Raw genomic sequence first — 19,337 nt, 5'->3', positions numbered from 1 at the left:
AACGCCACTCCATCTCGGCCTGCAGGGAGCAAGAGCGCCACCTCCCTGAAGTGTAGGCGCGGTGCCTTCCAGGGAGAGGCAAGCACAGGAGGCCAAGGCCCAGGGAAAAAGAAAAGCCTTGCATGGCCCAGGAGTTTAGCCTGCTGCTGGGTTGGGGTAGCGGGACCAGGAGGAAGTTTAGCAGAGTGCTGGGGTCGGATGGCATTCGTGTTTGGAGAAGCTCTCTGTCAGCAGGTGGCAGAAAACTCCTAGCTGGGGCAGAGATGAAATGGAGGGAACCCAACAGGAGGAGGTGGCCGTGATTGTTGGGAACTCTGGCCCTCACCTTTCCCTTTTGATGAGTTTTGAGCTCATCAAAACTCTTGGTTCAATTCTACCAAGTTCCTCTTTTGTGAATCCCCAAACAATAACTTGCCCCAAACAGAGCTTCCATATCACTGCCTCCTGTGTCCTTGCCTCAAGCTGGAGCCAGTAACCTGGGAGTCACCCGCAGCTTGTTTGCTGCCCCAACCAGTCCAGCACCCAGGCCCTGCCACACTACCTCTTAAATATCACTAGGACCTGCCCACTTCTCTCCACTCCTCTGCCTCTCCCTTATCTCTGGCCTCCCATTGCTTCATCAGCTCCTCTGTGCTTCCCATCCCATCCAGTCTCACTTCCTGCTAGCCTTTCTCCGCCTGGTAGTGACAGCAGCCCTTCAGAAACACATTTCCAACTAGTCAGTTCCTGCTTAGAATCATCCAGGGCTAACCACTTCCCTGAGAATAAGTCCACTCAAGCTTTCTGGTAGCCATCTGCGTGCTAACTCCTACTTGTCTTTCTGGGCAAGTTCAGTGCCCCTGCTGCCAGGAAACCTACCCACAGATTCCTTACTATCCAGCATGGATAGCAGCCCTTTCTAGGGACTTCATTGTATCCAGTACCTATTTACCTGCCTATTTCTCATCTGGACTCCTTGAGTTCATCCAACACAGCCTGACACATTCCATAGGTGCCCAGTAGATGTTTATTGAATGAATAACTAGTTGGATATATCAATTGGAGGGTTTGGATATATTGGGCAGGAGTTCAGGAAAGAGGGCTGGGCCAAAGAGATGATTTTTGTTGTTTTGTCTTGCAGTGCTAAGAATCCAACCCAGGACCTCATGTATGCTAGGTCAGCATTCTTCCCCTGGGCTACACTCCTAGCCATGAGACAGTTTCAAGAGTCCTCAGAAAGGACCCATAATTTTGAATAAAGTCATGGGAAAGGATCACTCAAAACATATAAAACAAGGACCAAGGACAAAACATTTGCTTTAAAGGGGGAAAGAATTCTGTACCAGGTGGGATCAGAATTCTGACCTGGATACCAGAAAGTCCATATATAAGCCTCAGGGAAGACAGTCATGGGCTGATATGGCAGCTCTGTTCCACAAAAACTTCCCATATGGGCTCCTTCTACTCACTGACCAAGCAACCTCTGGATATGGCTTTTTTCCTTGTGCTTCAGAATAGGGGCTAGAACTCCAGCCACCACATATACATTACATGTGTTGGGATGGAGAAAAGGATGAAGAGCACAAAGGATCTGCAACAACTCTCTTTTAAAGAAAGTTCCCAGAAGGTGTCACATGACATGCCACCCCCCTCCCTCCCCCTGTATATCCCATTAGCTTGAGCTTAGTCAAATGACCAGAACCAGTTGCAAAAGGCCTAAGGGAAACACAACTTCCATTCTAGGAAGTTGCGTGTCCAGCCAGGAAGCCAGGGTTGTATCACCATGGGGAGAATATACATCCAGGGACAACTGGTGACTTCACCATTGCATGGGTGGGTAAATTGAGGGGCAGAGCACTTGCAAATATTTGTCCTACCCCAGTTGGGTATTAATATCCAGACTCACTGAGGAGGCATGGAGAGTGAAGCAACTTGCTTAAGGACACACTGAGCTGTAGCAGAGCCTCATAGAAGCCTTTTCCCCTGCACTCCAGACTGACTAGAAAATCAGGAGAGACTGGATCTAAGGAGCTGTTGGAAAGAGCCTTTGAACAAGAGGCTTGGGCAACAGTGCCAGACACAGCTGAAGTGTCCGCTTGGATCTGGCAACAAGGACACTGCTTGTGACCTTGGCAAGGCCATCTAGAAGTGGTAGGGGTGGAGGCCAATTGCAGAGGGAAGTGCAAACAGGTCTTTCTGGAAAGGTGGCACTGAAGGGAGAGTGGGCAGATATGCAGGGAGCAGGAGGAGGCAGAAGAGAGGAAGAAATGCAGGGTGGAGAGAGGGAGAGCAGCTTTGGTTGGGAGGTTTCTGGGCTGGGTAGGATGGTTGGCTACAGAGGAGGAGCTCTTTTCTGCTGTTCAGGAAGAAAGGGGCAGTAAGTGCAGAAGCAGCTGGCTCTGCAGAAGGAAGGGAGGGCAGAAGAGGCATGGTTCTTGACTGGGGAAGAGAGTAGAAGGCCAAGAGTATAGGGGCGAATGAAGAGCCAGCCTGGGAGCTGGGAGCTGAGGGCTCACACCTATCATCCTAGCTACTCAAGAGGCAGAGATCAGGAGGCTCATGGTTCAAAGCCAGCCCGAGTAAATAGTTCGCAAGACCCTACCTCAAAAAAACCCATCACAAAATAGGGCTGGTGGAGTGGCTCAAGGTGTAGGCCCATGTTTAAACCCCAGTACTGCAAAAAATAAAATAAAATAAAGAAAGAGCCAGCCTGTGCTGTCCACTCTGGTAGCTGCCAGCCACATCCAGCTATTTCAATGAATTAAATGCAAATTAAGTAAAAACTGCTCCAGCTTGCCCTTGCTGCCTTTCAGGTGCTCAATGACCACCTGTGGCCAACATGGGCAGCACAGAGAATATTTCTGTCTGTCGTTGTGAGCAGTTCCGTTGGACAGACTGGTCTGAACAGAGCATGGCAGGGAGTGCTCAAGGACTCCTGGGGCCTGGGGAGCCCTTCCACACTGGCTCCAACTAAGACCCTCTGGGGTTCCTGCAGATCCCACTCCTAGGACAGCCAGTCCCTTCCTCCCTGGTTCATGAGGCCACTCCTGGGGTTCTCTGTTTGACTCACTGCCAGGCCTCTCACAGCTGTGGGAGGAGCATGTGTAGGATCAAAGAAAGCATCAGTGTTTGGGATGTGCCAGGACAGTGGCCTGTGGACCTCCACAAGCCAACCCCCAGCACCACCCGTCCTGGTTCAGGATACATGAGTCAGTTCACCACTGCCCACTGGACAGTCCAGGGGTCTTCAGCATGGCTCAGCTTGGCCCTGCATCTCACAGATGAGCATGCTGAATTCTAAGATTTGGACAGAAAGCAAAGAAGGCAGAAATGTGTCCTCACTTCCTTTATTGTACTCCACCCCTCACTGTATCCAGATCTTGCTTTTGGACAAACCTTGGGAGCTGGGGCTGAGCCACTGGCAAGGAGTCCAGGATTCAGCTGAGGCTCCTGTCCCCACCCAAGGTAGCTGAGTAAGAAGTCATGGCTAGAAGGTTGTCCTGGTCTGACACACCTGGGAAGAGCATTTTCCCCATGGAAGTAACAAGACATGGAGTGTGTGTCTGCCTGGGGGTGGAGATGTGTTCAGATGTTGTGCTTGCAGAACCCAAAGATGTCCAAATACACACTGTGGATGGAGGGCTGGGTGCATGCGGGGAGCTGTGCACAAGGAGGGTGTGCACAGGGTGCATGAATCACTGTATTCACATGGCACTACACACTTGCTAAGAGCCTTTGAGACCCTACTCAGTGCCAGCAAGTGCCAGGAGGTGCTGGCCCAGGACTAAGACTGATACCCAGTCTGGAGTTCAGAGTCAGAAAGTTCTAGGACAGCAGTTACTAAAACCTAGGTCCATCTGTGCCAATCATAGGCCAGCCCTGCAGCTTCTGGCACAGGAAGCATGGTGTAGCCCGGGCATCTGCATTGTTGATAAGCTCCCCAGGGAAGTCAATCAGAAACAGGGCTTGAGCAGACCTGTCCCACCAAACTTTCTCCAATGATGAAAATGGCCTCTGCAGTTCAATATGGCAGCCACTGGCCACATGTGTCTATTGAGCAATTGAAATGTGGCTAATTTGAGACATTTTTAAATTTTTATTCCATTTAAATTTAAATGGCTAGTGGCTGTCATGTTAGCACAGATCGAGGGAAATTGAGGCAGTGGGATGAATAATGAGGGCCCTGGGCTATGGCACACAGTTAGGGTACAGGTATGTGAGGAGCTCTGCTCAGCCCAGGTCTTCCAAACCTAGAGTGGCCAGGACTGGGAAGGAGCTCCCTTGGGATGTGGAGTTGGAGGCAGGGCCCTGAATTGCACAGTCTTGCCTACTGTCTACTCTGAGGTGTGGGTAAACTGGTCTTCCAGGCTGACAGGGCAGGAGACTCCTTGGGGAGACCCCTCTGCCCTGGCTGGTACCCACCAGCCCCAACTTGAAGCCTCACACTGCATCCAGTGAGGACCAGGGGCTGAGGGTCAGGATGTCCTCATGTTCTCCTGCAGGCCCAGGGTGGAGCTGGTGGCCGCAGGGTCATGCTCACCCTGTGTACACAGTGGGGGTTGCAAGTCAGCCCTGGGAAAGCTACCAGCACCCAAACACAGATACATAGGCCTGAGGTCCTTGAAGGAGTTCTCTCACCTCCCCTGGCCTCATGTCCTCTGCGTACTTGAACTTCTTCTGCTTATAGTAGTGCCTCTTGGGCAGGATGTGGAGCAGCAGCAGGTCACATAGAACTGTGGCCTGGGGATAGAGAGGGGTGCAGCTGGAGCATAGGAATCTGGGGGTGGGTGTAGAACTTTGTACATCTCCCTGCTATCCCTACTAACTGTGACCCTGGTGGAATCCTTGACTCTATTCTTCAGTTTCCTGGAGGGGGAATGAGGCACAACAAGACCCTCAGGTGACCAAGACAGCCCCATATCACCTCTCTCCTATCCCAGATCTGAGCCTTGATTTCTCCAGATGCGGATCTAGGGTGGGTCTAAGGTGATGGGTGGGCAGCTTCTGGCCCATTAACAGTGAACAGTTATAGCCAAGTTTTGGAGTGAGGGGCTTGCTGCTACTTCTGAATGTAGAAGGGCCAACCCTGGCATGATGGGCTCACGTTGCTAGCACTTACCACCCCAAAGATGCCGATCCCAGAGCCAATGGTGGTCATTGTGGGGATGATGTCAAACTTCCCAGCCTGGTGGCAGGGCCCAAGAGAGAGCAGGATTAATAGTCAGAGGGGCCCAGCTACAAGAGGCCAGGCTTGGAATAGGTCCATCCCAAACCCTCTCCCTTGACTCTGAATTGTCCCCATTGCCTTCTGCCCATGGCTCTGACTCTGTGGAAACCAGCTACTGGTCAGTACACCTGGATTTTGACTTTGCTCTACCTCCCTGACCCAGGGAGATAGCAGGAGAGATATGGCACTGGCTGCAAAGCCTGTCCCTGGGACATCACCCAAGCCCACATATCATTAGCAACAAACCCATCCTATCCACCCTCCTGTCATCCACAACAACAGACACCCAAAGACAGGAGTGTAGCCCACCTGCCACCCCCTCACCCTGGACACTCACCTTGCCATTCACCAGGATGTCGAAGCGAATTCCAAACACCTTGAAGAGGTGACGGCGATTGGTCCCATTCTGCATGAAATGCCTAGCAAACCTTGGGGAAGGTTGAGGTAGAGGAGAGGGTGATGGAAAGCTGCCTCAGGTGGCAGAGCATTAGAGACATATGAGTGCAGCCCCATCCCCTACACTACACAAGAATAATATGCCTCCATCCAGAAGTTTCCCACTCAGCCCTTGCCCTGACTCTGGCTGCCAGCGATGTCTCTGGCCAGGTGGGCCTTAAAGTGATTGAGAACCAGGGACAGGGGAACTCAGACCACAAGGGTCCCTTTTGGTTTCCTGCTTGGCCACCCACACAGGATGGGAACTGTCCATGGTCCACTAGTCCCCTCTGGGGAAACTTGCTCAGCCCTATTGGGTTCTGGGAATAGAAAAGGTGACAGGACCCTAAGGATGGATGCAGGGGTGGGGGTCTGGGAGGCACCTGAAATTGAAGCCTGGAGACAGATTTTTCTCCCCATACAGCCCATGGAACTCGTAGATGGGTTTGCAGTGTCGCACGTGCCAGTCCAGGTCACAGTCCCAGTCAATGGTGATGCCGACCACCCCGCCCTGCCAGGGACATGGGTACTCAAGATCTGGGAGTAGACAGGATCAATAAATTCCTGCCTTACATCTGATGGTGCACTCTCAAAGAGGGACTGTTTTTGTTTGTTTATTTGTTTTTGCTGTTGTTTGTCTGAGTAAAGACACTGAGATGCTGCTTTGGGGTAGAGGGCCTGTCTCCCTCTTTGGCCTCACCTTGCACCCATCACATTCCACACTCCAGCTTTATGATCATTTCTAGAATACATTAAGTTCCTCCTACCTCAGGGCCTTGGCACATGATATTCCTCCACAAGGCTAGCTTCTTCTCATCCTTTGGTCATTTCTCCTGAAAGAGCTTCTTTGACCACCACCCCAGCCTAAAATCTGTGCTTTGTTATTCCCTATTGTTCACTCTGTGTTTACTTTTGGAACATTTGTCACTTTGTAACCATATGTTTATTTGTTTGGGTGGTACTGAGGTTTGAACTCAGGACCTTGTGCTTTGCTAGGCAGGTGCTCTATCACTTGAGCCATGTCCCTAGTCCTTTTTCCTTTAGTTATTTTTAAATAGGGTCCTGCATTTATGTCCAAACCATCCTAGACCAAGATCCTCCTATGTGTGCTTCCCACATAGCTGAGATGACAGAAACATAACACCACACCCAGCTTTCTCTTGGTTGAGACTGAATCTCAAGAAAGAATCTTTTGATCAGGCTAGACTTGAACCTGAGTAGCCAGGATTACAAGGCATGAGCCACTGCACCAGCTATTTATTTGGGTTTTTTTGTTTTGTTTTGTTTTGTTTTGTTTGAGCCAGGGTCTCTATATGTAGTTCAGACTAACCTTGAACTCTTTATGTAGTCCTGTTTGGCCTGGAACTCTGGAATCTCCTGCCCAGCCTCCCAAATGCTGGGATTATAGGCACTCAGTTTATGATGTGTGGCTATTTATTTATTTTGCTTATTATTTTTATTGTGGTACTGGGGATTAAATTGTGAGATTAGTCATTAATCCATCTCCTCCAAGACTGTCAGATGCAGGGGGACAGGAGCTGTCTGAGCATTGGTCACTGACCTCTGAATTCCTAGCACAGTTGTGGCGTGGGAGGAAAGCATTGTTTAATTAGAATCTGTGAAGATTATAGAAAGAACTGCCCTGGGTGAGGCAGAGAATGGGACAGCTGGGTGGGCTGAGCAATAGGCTAAGAACAAGGAGCTAGGTAGAGAAGGTGGCAGGAGCAGGCAGAGTTTTTGGAACAGGGAGGTCTAACACTCTGTGTTTAGGTCATGTGCATTGTGAAATACAGCCCTCTTCAGGGCAGTATGAAGATGCTTTTGCCTCCAACAGCTGACCTGGGTAGCTGGCACAAAGATCCTAAAGCCTGAAAAGGTCAAGGTATTCACTATTGGCTCTTGAAAGAAAAGATTTGCCAGCATCTGCTGTAGAAAAGCATGTCATGAGTGGGGTTTGTTAGTAACATTGCAGAAAAGGGACTGATGTCCACCCTTGAATAGGCAACTGCAGGAGCAAGCACACAAGGGCTGTGTGGGAACAGGACACTGGACTGCCCCCTGCAGCGCTGAAGTGACGTCACAGGCAAGCACTCATCTGATCCTCAAAACGCCCCCAGGAGACTGGCACTGATATTGTCCTCAGTGACACACTCAAGTTGCTCTGAAAACTCTGAGGTCACACTGCTTGAGAAGGGGCAGAGCAGGGGTTTGAACTTGGTCTACAAGGTCTGCAGTCAGCTGTGAGGATCTTGGGGCACAGGATTCCTAGGGCCATGGACTATGAGTTTCAACTACTTTTATCTAATATCTAATATTTTTTAAATGGCAAGACATTACATGCTGCCTTTGAGCCTCCATTGTGCCTGTGTGTGGCTTGGAGGTGATGGGGTGAGGGGTGGGGGTGTCCAGCTGTAGCACCAGAGCTCATGCTCACACATAACTAGGCCACCTGCCAATCAAGGGACAAGTTGGGGAGGGCAGAATGGCAGGACACTGGGGCTGAGGGTGAGGCTCAGCACTTGCCTAGCATCCCCAGCTTGGCAAAGAAGAAAAAGAAAAAAGAAAAGTAGCCCAACGATTTGGGGCTGGGAGTATAGCTCAAGAGGTAGAGCACCTGCTGAGCCTGTGTGAGGCCATGGTTGCATCCCCAGCAACACTCAATCAGTCAATCAATCAAAATAGCAGGACATCAGCAAACATCCAGGTGACAATGTCTGCTCACATCCACTCATTCTGGTCACCTCTTCTGTGCCATGTCCAGCCCAGGCCCTGTTGAAGATGCAGGCCTAGTCCTTAGGGCCCCAAGATCAGGGGACAGGCCTATGCATATACTCCACACTAGGGAGGCTCAGGAGGATGAACTGGACCTGATGAGCCTTTCTTGGGATCCTGGGCCAGTGCTCCCCCTGCCTGACACCACCCCCAGACCTTTTCAGCCAGGCTGCAGAAATCCTGGCCTGACTCCTGCACCAGGTAGCCGAGGCTGAAGACAGGGCACAGAGGGTGCAGGGTCTTGTGATACAGACAGTTCTTCATGTAGGTGGCATTCACCTCCTCCACCAGGTTGCGCCTGTAGGGGCAGAGGGTGTTGGTTACAGCTATGTGCCAGCTGTGAGGGTGCCCACTATGCCTCAAAGCACTGGGGACCCTCCCAGGATCCAGAAAGCCCTTTCAGTAGCCCATTCCAGGGATGCAGCCCAGGCTTCTGCCTTCAAAGCAGGAGCAGCAGGAATGGAGGGAGAGAGCAAGAGCTGAGATCAGCTCAAGCAACCAGGAGCCACCTACATTTGTGCTGGTGTTTCCCACAAACCTGTTGACCTTGAAGCGGGGGAAGCTGATGCTGTTCTTGATGAAGAGGGTGAAGTTCTCGGCCTCTCGGAGAAGGGCAGGGCTGGGGGAGACCGCACTCACTCACCGACCCTCCCCAGGAGTACCCCTGTGTGCTCTGCAGTGTGAAATTAACACGGGAGAGCACATGGTCCTCCTGCAACTGTGTGACAGTGATGGCCTCACAAACCCTTGAACCGGGGGGACTCTTTGGCCTGGGCCACATTGTTGCGGTAAGGAAAGGATCAGAGGAAGGGGGAACATCCGGATGACCCTGCCCCTCTGGAAGGACCTGGCATTAGTTACCGCGGGACCTTGTCATCCACCTCCACAGGGCACCAACCAAAGATCTCACACGTCTGCACGGTGTCATTGAAGGGCACACACTTGCCTGTGCGGATGCCTGGAGCAAGAGAGGAGCTCCTGGGTGCCCACTGCAAGCTGGGGGTCCAGAGGCCTCCCAGACACCTCCCCCAGGAGTTCCCAATGATGGGGCACAAAAGAGAAGCTTAGGACAGAATACAGCAGAGTCTAGGCAGGGCAGCCAAGCTGGAATGGCAGGGGGAAGAGAAGGAATATTTAGTGCAATGAGTATGGAGAGATGTAGGCACAAGGTGGCCTGGAGGGCACCAGAGCCTGACTCTGAGAGATACCCTGGAGGCACCAGGAGGAGCTGGCCTTACCTTGGGCTTTCCTTTCTGCCTTCCCAGGGGTGCAGCCGCTGTCATCCTTACATGTGCCCCCTTCTGGATTCTGGGGGAGGGGAGAGTTGCTGTCACAGGCCCCTCTTGCTCTTGGGGCCCAGGGAAGGCATGCAGGCAGTCTTCGACTCTGTGAGGTAAGCCCTGCTCACAGTCTTCTTACCCCCAGTCTCCACAGCTATAGGTTCACACCCAGGTGCCTATTGCAGTGTCAGGTGGTAAGGGGACAGGGGAGGTGGAAAGAGGAGGCACTAAGACTTGGCATCCTGCCTTGCTCAGCACTGCCAGTGGCTGAGGATCACTTTGTGTAACTCTGCCTGACACTCCATCATGGGTCCCTGCAGGAGCCCCTTCACCTGCCATGCCCGAGGGGGCTCCTCTTCACTGTTGTTTCCCCTGTGGGCCTAGGGAGGGGCAGAATCCTCACCTCTGCACAGTAGCCTTGAGCCTGCTGAGGGGTCATGATGAAGTTAGTCATGACCACAAAGGAGCTGTCCCCCTGAAAGTGAAGGGCAGGACGAAGATGGAGCAGGGCTGGGACAATAGCACAGAAAACCCAGATACTGCCTGGCAGGCCCTAGGAGCCCACCTGACACCCAGCAGCCTCCATATCCCATAATAGTACAGCGGATAATAGCACCAGGTTCACAGTTAGGGAGAGTGATATTCAGAGAGTGAGGAGCTGGACTGGTCCAACAAGGAGGTGGAACAAAGCCCACCCAACCCAGAGCCAGGGCCTGGGGGCCTTGAGTCAGCTCACCTGTGCTGGGAAGACGTAGTCAGCCACATCCCAGACCTGGGGTCCTAGGCCTTGGAGTTGAGTCACAGCCAGGCCCTTAAGCTTCACAGACACACTGCTGATGAGGCCACTTGAAGTCTGGTAGCCCTTCTCGTAGACAAACACCCACCTGTGAGGAGTTATGGGTCTGTGCCAGAGTGGGCAGGCCATTCAAGGACGGCAGGTGGCTGTGTGGGCCTCTGCCCTTTCTAGTAACTGCTGGACATGTATGGCCTTCCTCTGTCTTCCCCTGATGCTTCTCTGAGTCCTCTCTGCTTTTGAAGTCCCCACCCCCAGTTGTGGGCTAGAGGCAGGACAGCCTTGCCTTCTTCCTCCTGCTGCTCTGTACCTGAAATTCTGTCGTTACACTATGAGAACAGGGAGGAGACAGACCTACTGAATGTCCTTCCAGATCCTTTACCAAGAGCAGAGTTTCTGAGTCCTGCAAGTTAGCCTCTTGGACACCAATCTTTTTCTAAAAGTGCTTCTTCCTTCCTTTTTTCCTTCCTTCTTTCCTGCCTTCCTTTCTGAGCTCCTTCCCCAAAGAAACAACAGAACATGTACATTTGTGCCTAACAGCCTGGATTTGAATCCAAATTTGCTTATGTAATTTGGGGTAAGCTAGTCAGTCCCTCTATATCTTACCTTCCTCATCTATAAAACAGGAATAATAGCAGTAGTTGTTTGTGTTAAATGAGTTAATGCATGAGAAACACTTAAGGATGGAAAAACTGTATAGATATTAGCTAGCATTATTATCTCAGCCGTGCTGGGGGCCCCCAGGAAGGGGAATGTGAAGGGAAACTGGGTGGGGGAGTGACTCTTTAGGAAGCTTCTAATCTCCAACCTCTGACCTACCCCCTTTGGGACTCCTAGCCCTTATGGCAGTTCTGGCCTTTCATTCCCAGTGCTGAGAAATCCTGTTCCTTTGGATCTATCACTTTTAGTCTGGGGAGGTTCAGTGGAGCTGCTCTCCACCCAGCTCCAAGGGTGGGCACATGACCAAGGGAGTATCTGCTGGGAATTACTAGGAAAGAAACATCCTCTCTGATGGGTGGCTAAGTAGGATAGCTACGAGACCAAAATTTTGGTTAGGTATCTTTGCCACCTCAAACAGGCAGCAAACCTGAGAATGAAGCCAACCTTGAGGAAGTCCAAATCAGGACATGGAGAGAGGCAGACTCCTGACAATGTTGTTGGGGTAGCTGGATCCAGCCAGGCCAAAGGCATATTGAGAAATCTACTTCTGGATTTTTAAGTTACATAAACCAATAGATTCCCTTCCTTTATGCATACCAGTTTGGGTTTGGCTTCTGTTGCTTACAGTTGAAAGAGTTCTCAATAATATTTATTTCCAGGGGGGTAGGGCTCTTCCTTCAGAAGACTTCACATGGACACAGGTGTGTGTGTGTGTGTGTGTGTGTGTGTGTGTGTGGTGCTCATTGGAGTGTGTAGCTGTAGACCTCCAGGGAAAACCTGTGTGTGTCTACCTGTAGGTAGATGTACTATGATCCCTCCATCCCTTATCCTTATCCTAGCCCAGGCTTACCTGGCCAAGCAGAGCTCAAAGCCATCTACTCTCCTCCTCAGCCCCAGTGTACAGGCTGTGAGTCTGAGTCACTGCAATCTATCTAGGGGTTCCCAGGAGATAGCCCACCAATGACCTCTTCTAGCCTCCCATAATCCACCCTTTTCTCCATCCCCTCTCTCGTTCTAACCAAGCTCCCTGCCCCCAAGATTTTGCATGGTCATTGCTGCCCCCATCAGGTCTCAGACTGCAACAGGCCAGGCATGACAAAGGCCCCAATTCTCTGTCCTGAGTTGCCAAGCTGTCTGCAGCCCTATCAGGACGAAAGCATGAACCACCCCTATCCCTGGTCCCTTCCAGTAGTCAGGCTTATGCTCTGCATCCTTCCCACAGGCAAGCAGGCAGGAAGGCAGGCAGGTCTCTGCTCTGTACCCAAGCTTGAAGCAGGTGCTTCAGGGCAAAGATAGCTGCTGGTGTTCTGAATGCTCTTGCAGAAGTCACTAACCTCCCTCTTGTTATCCCGATCCCAAAATTGAGGCAGGATTTCTGCTTTTGCCCTGTATCAACACATCGTACCATAGAAGGGAAAACTGAGACCTGAGGGAGTTCCCCTCCCAAAAGTCAGAGGTCAAGCAGGGGGCAGACTCTGGGCTGGAGGCACCCACCCAGGACTCTAGCCATATCCATTGAGCAGCACTGGCACTCAAGTGTCTCCTTATTGCCAAGAGACCCCCGCCCCTACCTTGGGCTGGGCTTTGGGTCCAATGCAATGTTTCTGGGTTTTGTCTGCACCTAGGGATACTGGTCTTGGGCAGGGAAGGAAGTAAAATCTGGCACTAATGACCTCAGTCCTGGTAATAATAGGAAGACCATGGAGCCAGTTCTGCCCCTGCAAAGCCATGCCTTGGGCTCACCACCCTAGGACTGAGGTCACAGACACTGGCATCTTCAGAAGCCCCTCCCCACTTCCTTTTAGAAAAAAAATCTTTCCCAGTCCTTCTTTTTTATTTTTTTCCAGGTCTGTGCTTTTTTTTTTTTTTTTTTTTTTTTTGGTAGTAGTTCTGGGTATAAAACTCAGGGCCCCCTGCAAGGCAAGCACTGTACCATTGAGCCACATTTCTAGTATAGTCTCCTGGCCTCTCTTCTCCAAAGGCAAAATAAAGAAGACACATGGTGTGGTCCAGCTTTAGGTAATAGCCCTGCCTCTTTTCTTTTCCTTCCTTCCTTCCTTCCTTCCTTCCTTCCTTCCTTCCTTCCTTCCTTCCTTCCTTCTTTCTTTCTTTTCTCTTTAGACAAGGGCTTACTATGTAGCCCAGGTTCCATCATCCTCCTCAGATGGGACTACAAGAGCTTGCCACAACTTCAACCCAGCATTGTGGGGCTTTTTGTTTGTTTGTTTATTTGGTTTTTGGAGGTACTGGGGTTTGAACTCAGGACTTTGCACTTGCTAGGCAGGCCTTCTACTGCTTGAGCCACTCTACCAGCTCTTTTTGTTCTGGTTATTTTTGGAGTTAGGGTCTCATTTTTTGTCCAGGTTGACTTAGACTGTGATTCTCCTATTTTATGCTTCCTTCCATAGCTGGATGACAGGTATGTACCACTATATCCAGCTTTTTTTCCATTGAGATGGAGGTTTCAAAACTTTTTTGCCTGGGCTCGCCTGGAACTGCAGTCCTCCAGATCTTAGTCTCCAGCATGAGCTACCCACATCCAACTCAGAATTGTGGTGCTTTTTTGTTTAATTTGGAGGAGGCATTCTGGAGTTTGAACTCAGGGTCTCACACCTGTTAGAGCACCCTCTTTGCAAATGCAAAGCCCTGAGTTCAAACCCCAATCCTACCAAATAAAAAAAAAAAAAAGAGAGAGAGAGAGAGAGAGTTGGATGTGGGAGTTTTGCTGGAATTCTGGAGGAAGGAAGAAGGAGATGCTCTTATGCCTCAGAGGTGGCAAAACTGGTGGTATAACAGCCTGGAGCTGCTCATGACTATTTTGCCACTATGAGGACAGAGACTCTGCCTAAGAATGATGTATCTCCTCCAAAGAGCAAAGCAGAGCCAAGAGGAGAAGACTGATTCTGGATAGCTTCATTTGCAAATCCACACTGGATCAAAATTGCTTTCTCACCGTAGAATTTGCCTCTTCTCTCTGGCCATGGAGGATCTAGCCAGGCCTGAAGCTCATCCTGATTTTTCAGCTGTAGAAAACAATGAATACCCCCCTTTCCCTTTTTTGGGACAGTATTGGGGTTTGAATTCAGGCTCACCCTTACTTTTAAATCTAGTTTGAGGGGCTGGGTACTTGTCTTAAGTGGTAGAGTGCTTGCCTAGCAAGTGCAAGGTCCTGAGTTCAAAGCCCAATACCACCAAAAATTTTTTTTATACAGTAAATCCAGTTTGATTGGGCCTCTGTCACTGAAACCAAAGGACCTCTGGCCAATTCATCCCTAATTCCTCCCTCTCCCTCTGCCCATCTGTGTCCTGCCTTGGTCCCCTGGCCCAGCGTTCAGCATGGAGAGGATGCTGCACATGACCCCTGGGTATATTTCTCCCAGCAATAATTTGTGTCTGTCCTTATCCTGGACTGATACACTCCAGGATCCATTTAGTGATCTCAGAGCATTGATTTCAAGAGCTCTGTGTAGGGGTGTGGGGGATGAGTGAGGATTAGTGTGAGAGAAAAGCCAAGAGCAGACCTGCATAGCCTATGGGTCACAGAATTTTGCCATGGCTAGTTCTACCACAGCCTCCAGGAAGGCTTCTCAGTCCCCAAGCAGCACTCACATATCCTTTTGGGAACCCTCCTGTGTGCTCAGACCGTCCTTCTCCTCCCCCAACCAGGGTCCCCCAGGCAGAAACACATCCCAGCACAGCCCTAGCATGGGCCTATTAGGTCATGGATGATAACCCATTGCCCACAGGCCTTTAGTGACAGAAAGCTCATCACCTCCCAGGAGATGGCACTATCTGTGACAACAGCTCAATCTGAGCTAAATGAGGTTAAGCCTCAGAGCTTCTTATTCTCTCCACTTGTCTTGGACTTCCTGGAAGAGCATGACTAATAGAGACCATAGCTTCAGTCAGTTTCCCTCCTCGGAACCTGTTCTAGTTCTTAGGATCTCAGTCTCTCTCTGTCTCTCTGTCGCTCTCTCTCTCTCTCTCTCTCTCCTTTCCTAAGTCTCAAGGTCTCCTCATATGAGCTGTGTTCCAAATCTGGTCCCTTCGTCCAGCTGTCTCTGTGTCTATTCATCCCTCAGCTGGGCTTTGCCCTTTCTGGGGCCCCAGTGACATCTCTCAAGTTTCCCTGTCTGCTCTTTCACGCCCACAGAACCAGGCATTTGGACAGACACCTAGGAAAGGGGAGGCTCCAGAGAAAAGCCCAGTTATCCACATGAAAAAGCAAATTGTCCCCTTCAGTCCCTGCCTCATGTAACAGCAGGAAAATTGAGACCTGAGATGCTTAGTCCCTGTTGCCTAGGGGATCAATCTGCAGCTGGGGGCTCCTAGCTGCCAGGGTCTGCTCAGCACTGGGCAGTAGCCAGATGAGGGCGACAGAGACAGCAGGAGAGCTTCAGGAATGGTGCTGAAGCTTGGAGATGGAGACAGAATGAGGGACAAGAGACCCTGACTTTCAGCTCTGCAGTGTAACTTGGCTGTTTCAGTGGCTCTCGCTGAAGACACTTCCTTTTCAGGATCTTAAGGCTGACTTTGGAGCCAGGAAGGTGGTTAGCTTCTTCTAACAGTGAAATCAGCTACAGCCCTGGGCTTCTGATCCTTTTTCCAAACACACACTGATAAGGGCTGCATCCATTTGGAAACCAAGTAGACTGTCTTGAGAAGGAAGCGGGAAGGAGAGAGATGGTAAGGTCCCCATCACAGGAGATCTGTGCATTCCCTACAAGGAGGAGGGGAGTTGTCCCTTCCACTCTGACAGTCTGTAACCAACACACAAGAGGACCCTGGTGCTGCTCACAGCTATTGATTTGAAAACAGCACAGGGAGACTTTGTGCCAGCCTCTCTGGGCTACCTCTCTTCTCTGGAGGGTCCAGAGTGAAGCTAATGGTAGACTTCTTAGGTCCATCTGTGCTTGGCATGCCACCATCACTGCCCTTTAGAATGTCTCCAGAACCTTTGTGATGAGAGGAAAAAAAGCAGAGCAGAGACTTCAGGGGTCAGGAGGTCTCAGTTCTAAGCCTGGATTTGGTGCTTACTCACTGTGTAACCTGGAAACACCATTGCTCTTCTCTGGGCTTCAGTTTACCTTGTAAATTCAGCCAACATTGCAGATGACAAATTGGTTTGTGAACAAGACAGAGGCAGAGACCAAAAAGCAGCAGAGGGGTCCTGACCCCAGCTCCAGCTGACCAGCTCTGAGGCTTAGAGGGATGAGTTGGGCAGAGGAAAGGCTGTTTGGGATGGGATGCCAGGTGTTCTGGGGACACCAGGACTATGTCTTGGGACCCTAGTCAGCCCGGCCTGAGCTTCATTCAGCAGTCCTAGTTTAGAATCACAGCCAAAATGGGAGTGTTGAGACCAGGGGAGCAGAACCCTTAGAATCACACAGCAAAAGACAGCCAGAGCTGCCAGGTGTCCCTGCTGGGCTAAACCTCCTTCAGTGACCCTAGAGGCACTAGGAGCCCTCTTTATCACAGATGACACACATCAAGTACCCAGCCACCTCAGCTAGAGGGCAGATGCAGACACAGCCATATATATATATATATACATGTGGTCACCCAAGCCCCTGGGACTCATCCTGCAGCAACACCTGCTGGGCACACACCCAGACACATGGGGCATTTGCATGGGCCCAGAAACTCTGGACAGGATACATGCATCCACATGACACATGCACATATGCTCACACATACACACGTGCAAGCTTCTGCCAGGTCTGTCCTAGCCTCTGGGACAGCCAAACAGGATTTCAAGTAAATGGCCTCTGCATGGCCCCAGGCAGGCAAGATGACCACCCTCTTCTGACCTTCATGCCTGGCACAGTGGGATCAGTCCAGAGCTGCCCAGAAAGGAATCGCCATCCCTAGGAACAGCTGACCTCCATCTTCATGCCTCCCTCCAGGCACCAGGTATTCAGTATCTGAGGGTTTCTCAGCTCCCAGGATCCTGGATACCCCAGGATGTACCTGGGGTACCTGCAGAGCCTGTTATCTGGCCTGTTCGTGGACTATGGCCCCTGGTTCAGCAGTGCAGGTTTGTGGGAGATCAGAGGTAAAAGGGCCTTAGGCCGCATTACTCATAACTTGAGGGAACCATTAACACTGAGTCCATTCCTCAGGACCCCACAGTGGCATTGCCTCTGTTCACCACGCATCTGGAGCAGGTGATCCCTCCTGCCTCAGTGTGTCCATTTAGACAGTGGATTAACAGGGTTCTCCATTCCTCCCAAATAGCACAGGGCTGGTCAGGGCCTCCCAGTACATGGAGAGAGAGAGGGGATCCTTGTCATCACATCAGGCATCCCGGAGCTCAGAGGACAGGCCCAGGTTGGGGGCTGGTGCATGAGGATGGCAGGGAAGGGGCCCAGACTCACCCAACAACATAGATCAGAACCACCAGCTGGATCAGCCGGAAGATGACGCCCACCTTCTTGTTGCGCACAAGCACCATTCGGGGAGTGTCATACTCAAAGAAGAAGGCCGCCAGCTCATCCTGCAGCCGCCGTGCCATGGCAGGCCAGGCTGGGGCTCAGGACTGAGCCCTGCAAGACCTTTGCTGTCAGCAGGCACCCAAGTCTACAGCAGCGGGGTTTCTGGGGGCTTCTTAACTCCTCAGGAAGAGAAGGGTGGATCAGGTTGGGCCAGAGGTCAGGAGTCAGTGGTCAGTTGGAGGTGCTTGGGTTGGGAGGGAGAATCGTTAGGTGACCAGAGCAGCTCTTGGCTCCTGGCAGGCAATGGACTGCGGGCTGGCCGTGCTTGTGAGGAATAAATTCCCAAAGATAGACAGAGGCAGTCTGGCAGGGCCACCCAGCCCCAGCCCTGCTGCCCCTCTAGGCTCCGCCTGGGACCTGCTGAGCTTCCGGAAACAATGACTGTTGGCCTTTGGCCGGAAACCACCAACCACTGGCCACACAGGCCAAGATAAAGTTACCAGCTACTCCCCATCCCCCATGAACTTGGCAAGACAGAGCTGGGGTATCTGGACAGAGCCTGGGGGGAAGCTGGGGTAGCCTCAGCCTAGAATTTCCTCAAAGCTAGGGACCCATTCTCATCCCCCCACCACACTTCCACCGGTCCCCTGTACTCCCAGGGTAGCCTCTCAGTCCCTGGGGACCTCCAGGGAGTAGGGCATAAGAGGGAGAAAGGCCACTTCAGGTCCTGCTGCCTGGCACTGCCCTTGTATATTCCCTTCTGTCTACCTGTCCCTTCAAACCTGACCTGTGCCCATCAACTTCAGCAACAGACTGGTGTCTCCATCCCCTCCCCTTCCTCACTTTCCTTCTGTTTGGCCCTAGCCACATCTCCCTGTCTCCACCAAAGGGGGACAGATGCCCAGATAAGGCAAGTGCCACATAGGTCACACATTGCCATGGGGCCCAGGACCCAGTTGGAAAAGTCTGACATCAGACATCCCTGACTCTGCCCATTAGGACTTGGGGCTGTGCTTGGCAAGTCTGCTTCCTCATCTGTCAAGGACAGTAAAGGCATTTTCACATAGGTGGAGGCCCCTGGGCTATGGGTTCTGACAACACTGAAAACAGAGGACTTGAGGCCACTGTTGAGTTCAGGGTAACCCCCCTGTGTATCCCCTGCCCTCCTCTATGGTGATCCAAGCCCTGAATATGGGTGTCCTGAGCAGTAGAGCTGGAAGCCTCCTCACTCCACTCCTCATTTTGCAGATGAAGCTCAGAGAGGAGAAATGGAGCTGGAGGCACAAGTGGTAGAGTGCCTCCTTGCAAGTGCAAACCCTGAGTTCAAATCCCAAGAAAGTCACACACACACACACACACACAAACCCAAAGAGGAGAAATGGGGGGTCAAAACTCACTGTTCCAGCACTGGAGGTTCCAGCTTGAAGCAAGGGCCTTCCTGCAAGTCCTATCTCCCTGCACCCCAGTCCAAACTGCTGCATCCTGAAGGCTGATAAGAGTCTTCTTCCTAGGAAGTCTTAGCTGGGAAATTGCTCTGGGAAGGAGGCCAAGTCCTGGGGTTGGGAATCCCCTAGGTCCCAAGCTGCCTGTGAGCAGAACTACATTTTGGATAGCAAGGGGCCACTTGAGGAGGGCAGACCCACAACCACTCCAGCATGCACATCCTTCCCTCTCCAGTTGGTCAGCCTTACTCCCTCTTCTGTGGAGTTACTGCCAATCCAGTGAGGATCTCTCAGGCCACCGTCAAGGGTGTTTGT

General features: G+C 51.4%; 1 protein-coding gene across 4 annotated transcripts; it reads right to left on the bottom strand.

The window, feature by feature from the left end:
- Window positions 1–3,292: 3,292 nt before the first annotated feature.
- Window positions 3,293–19,116, bottom strand: P2rx1 (purinergic receptor P2X 1). Of its 4 annotated transcripts, none has more exons than XM_074047160.1 (13): window positions 18,978–19,116; window positions 17,524–17,760; window positions 10,430–10,577; window positions 10,097–10,168; window positions 9,652–9,721; window positions 9,275–9,371; window positions 8,952–9,032; window positions 8,570–8,711; window positions 6,025–6,152; window positions 5,544–5,634; window positions 5,099–5,164; window positions 4,618–4,719; window positions 3,293–4,520 (listed from the first exon to the last, which is right to left on the bottom strand). In XM_074047160.1, exons 2-13 carry the CDS (start codon window positions 17,658–17,660, stop codon window positions 4,455–4,457), a joined length of 1,200 nt encoding a protein of 399 aa, XP_073903261.1. In that variant the 5' UTR covers window positions 17,661–17,760; window positions 18,978–19,116; the 3' UTR covers window positions 3,293–4,454. The 4 variants fall into 4 exon arrangements, with proteins under 4 accessions (XP_073903261.1, XP_073903260.1, XP_020031760.1 ...); XM_074047159.1 differs by having other exon boundaries at window positions 17,524–17,824; window positions 18,978–19,071; XM_020176171.2 differs by lacking the exon at window positions 18,978–19,116 and having other exon boundaries at window positions 17,524–18,725.
- Between the last annotated feature and the right edge of the window lie 221 nt (window positions 19,117–19,337).

Source organism: Castor canadensis, chromosome 11 (genome assembly GCF_047511655.1).
Source record: "Castor canadensis chromosome 11, mCasCan1.hap1v2, whole genome shotgun sequence".
Taxonomy (NCBI): domain Eukaryota; kingdom Metazoa; phylum Chordata; class Mammalia; order Rodentia; family Castoridae; genus Castor; species Castor canadensis.
The sequence above is the reverse complement of the archived record's forward strand: the minus strand, read 5'-3'. Positions and strand labels throughout refer to the sequence as shown.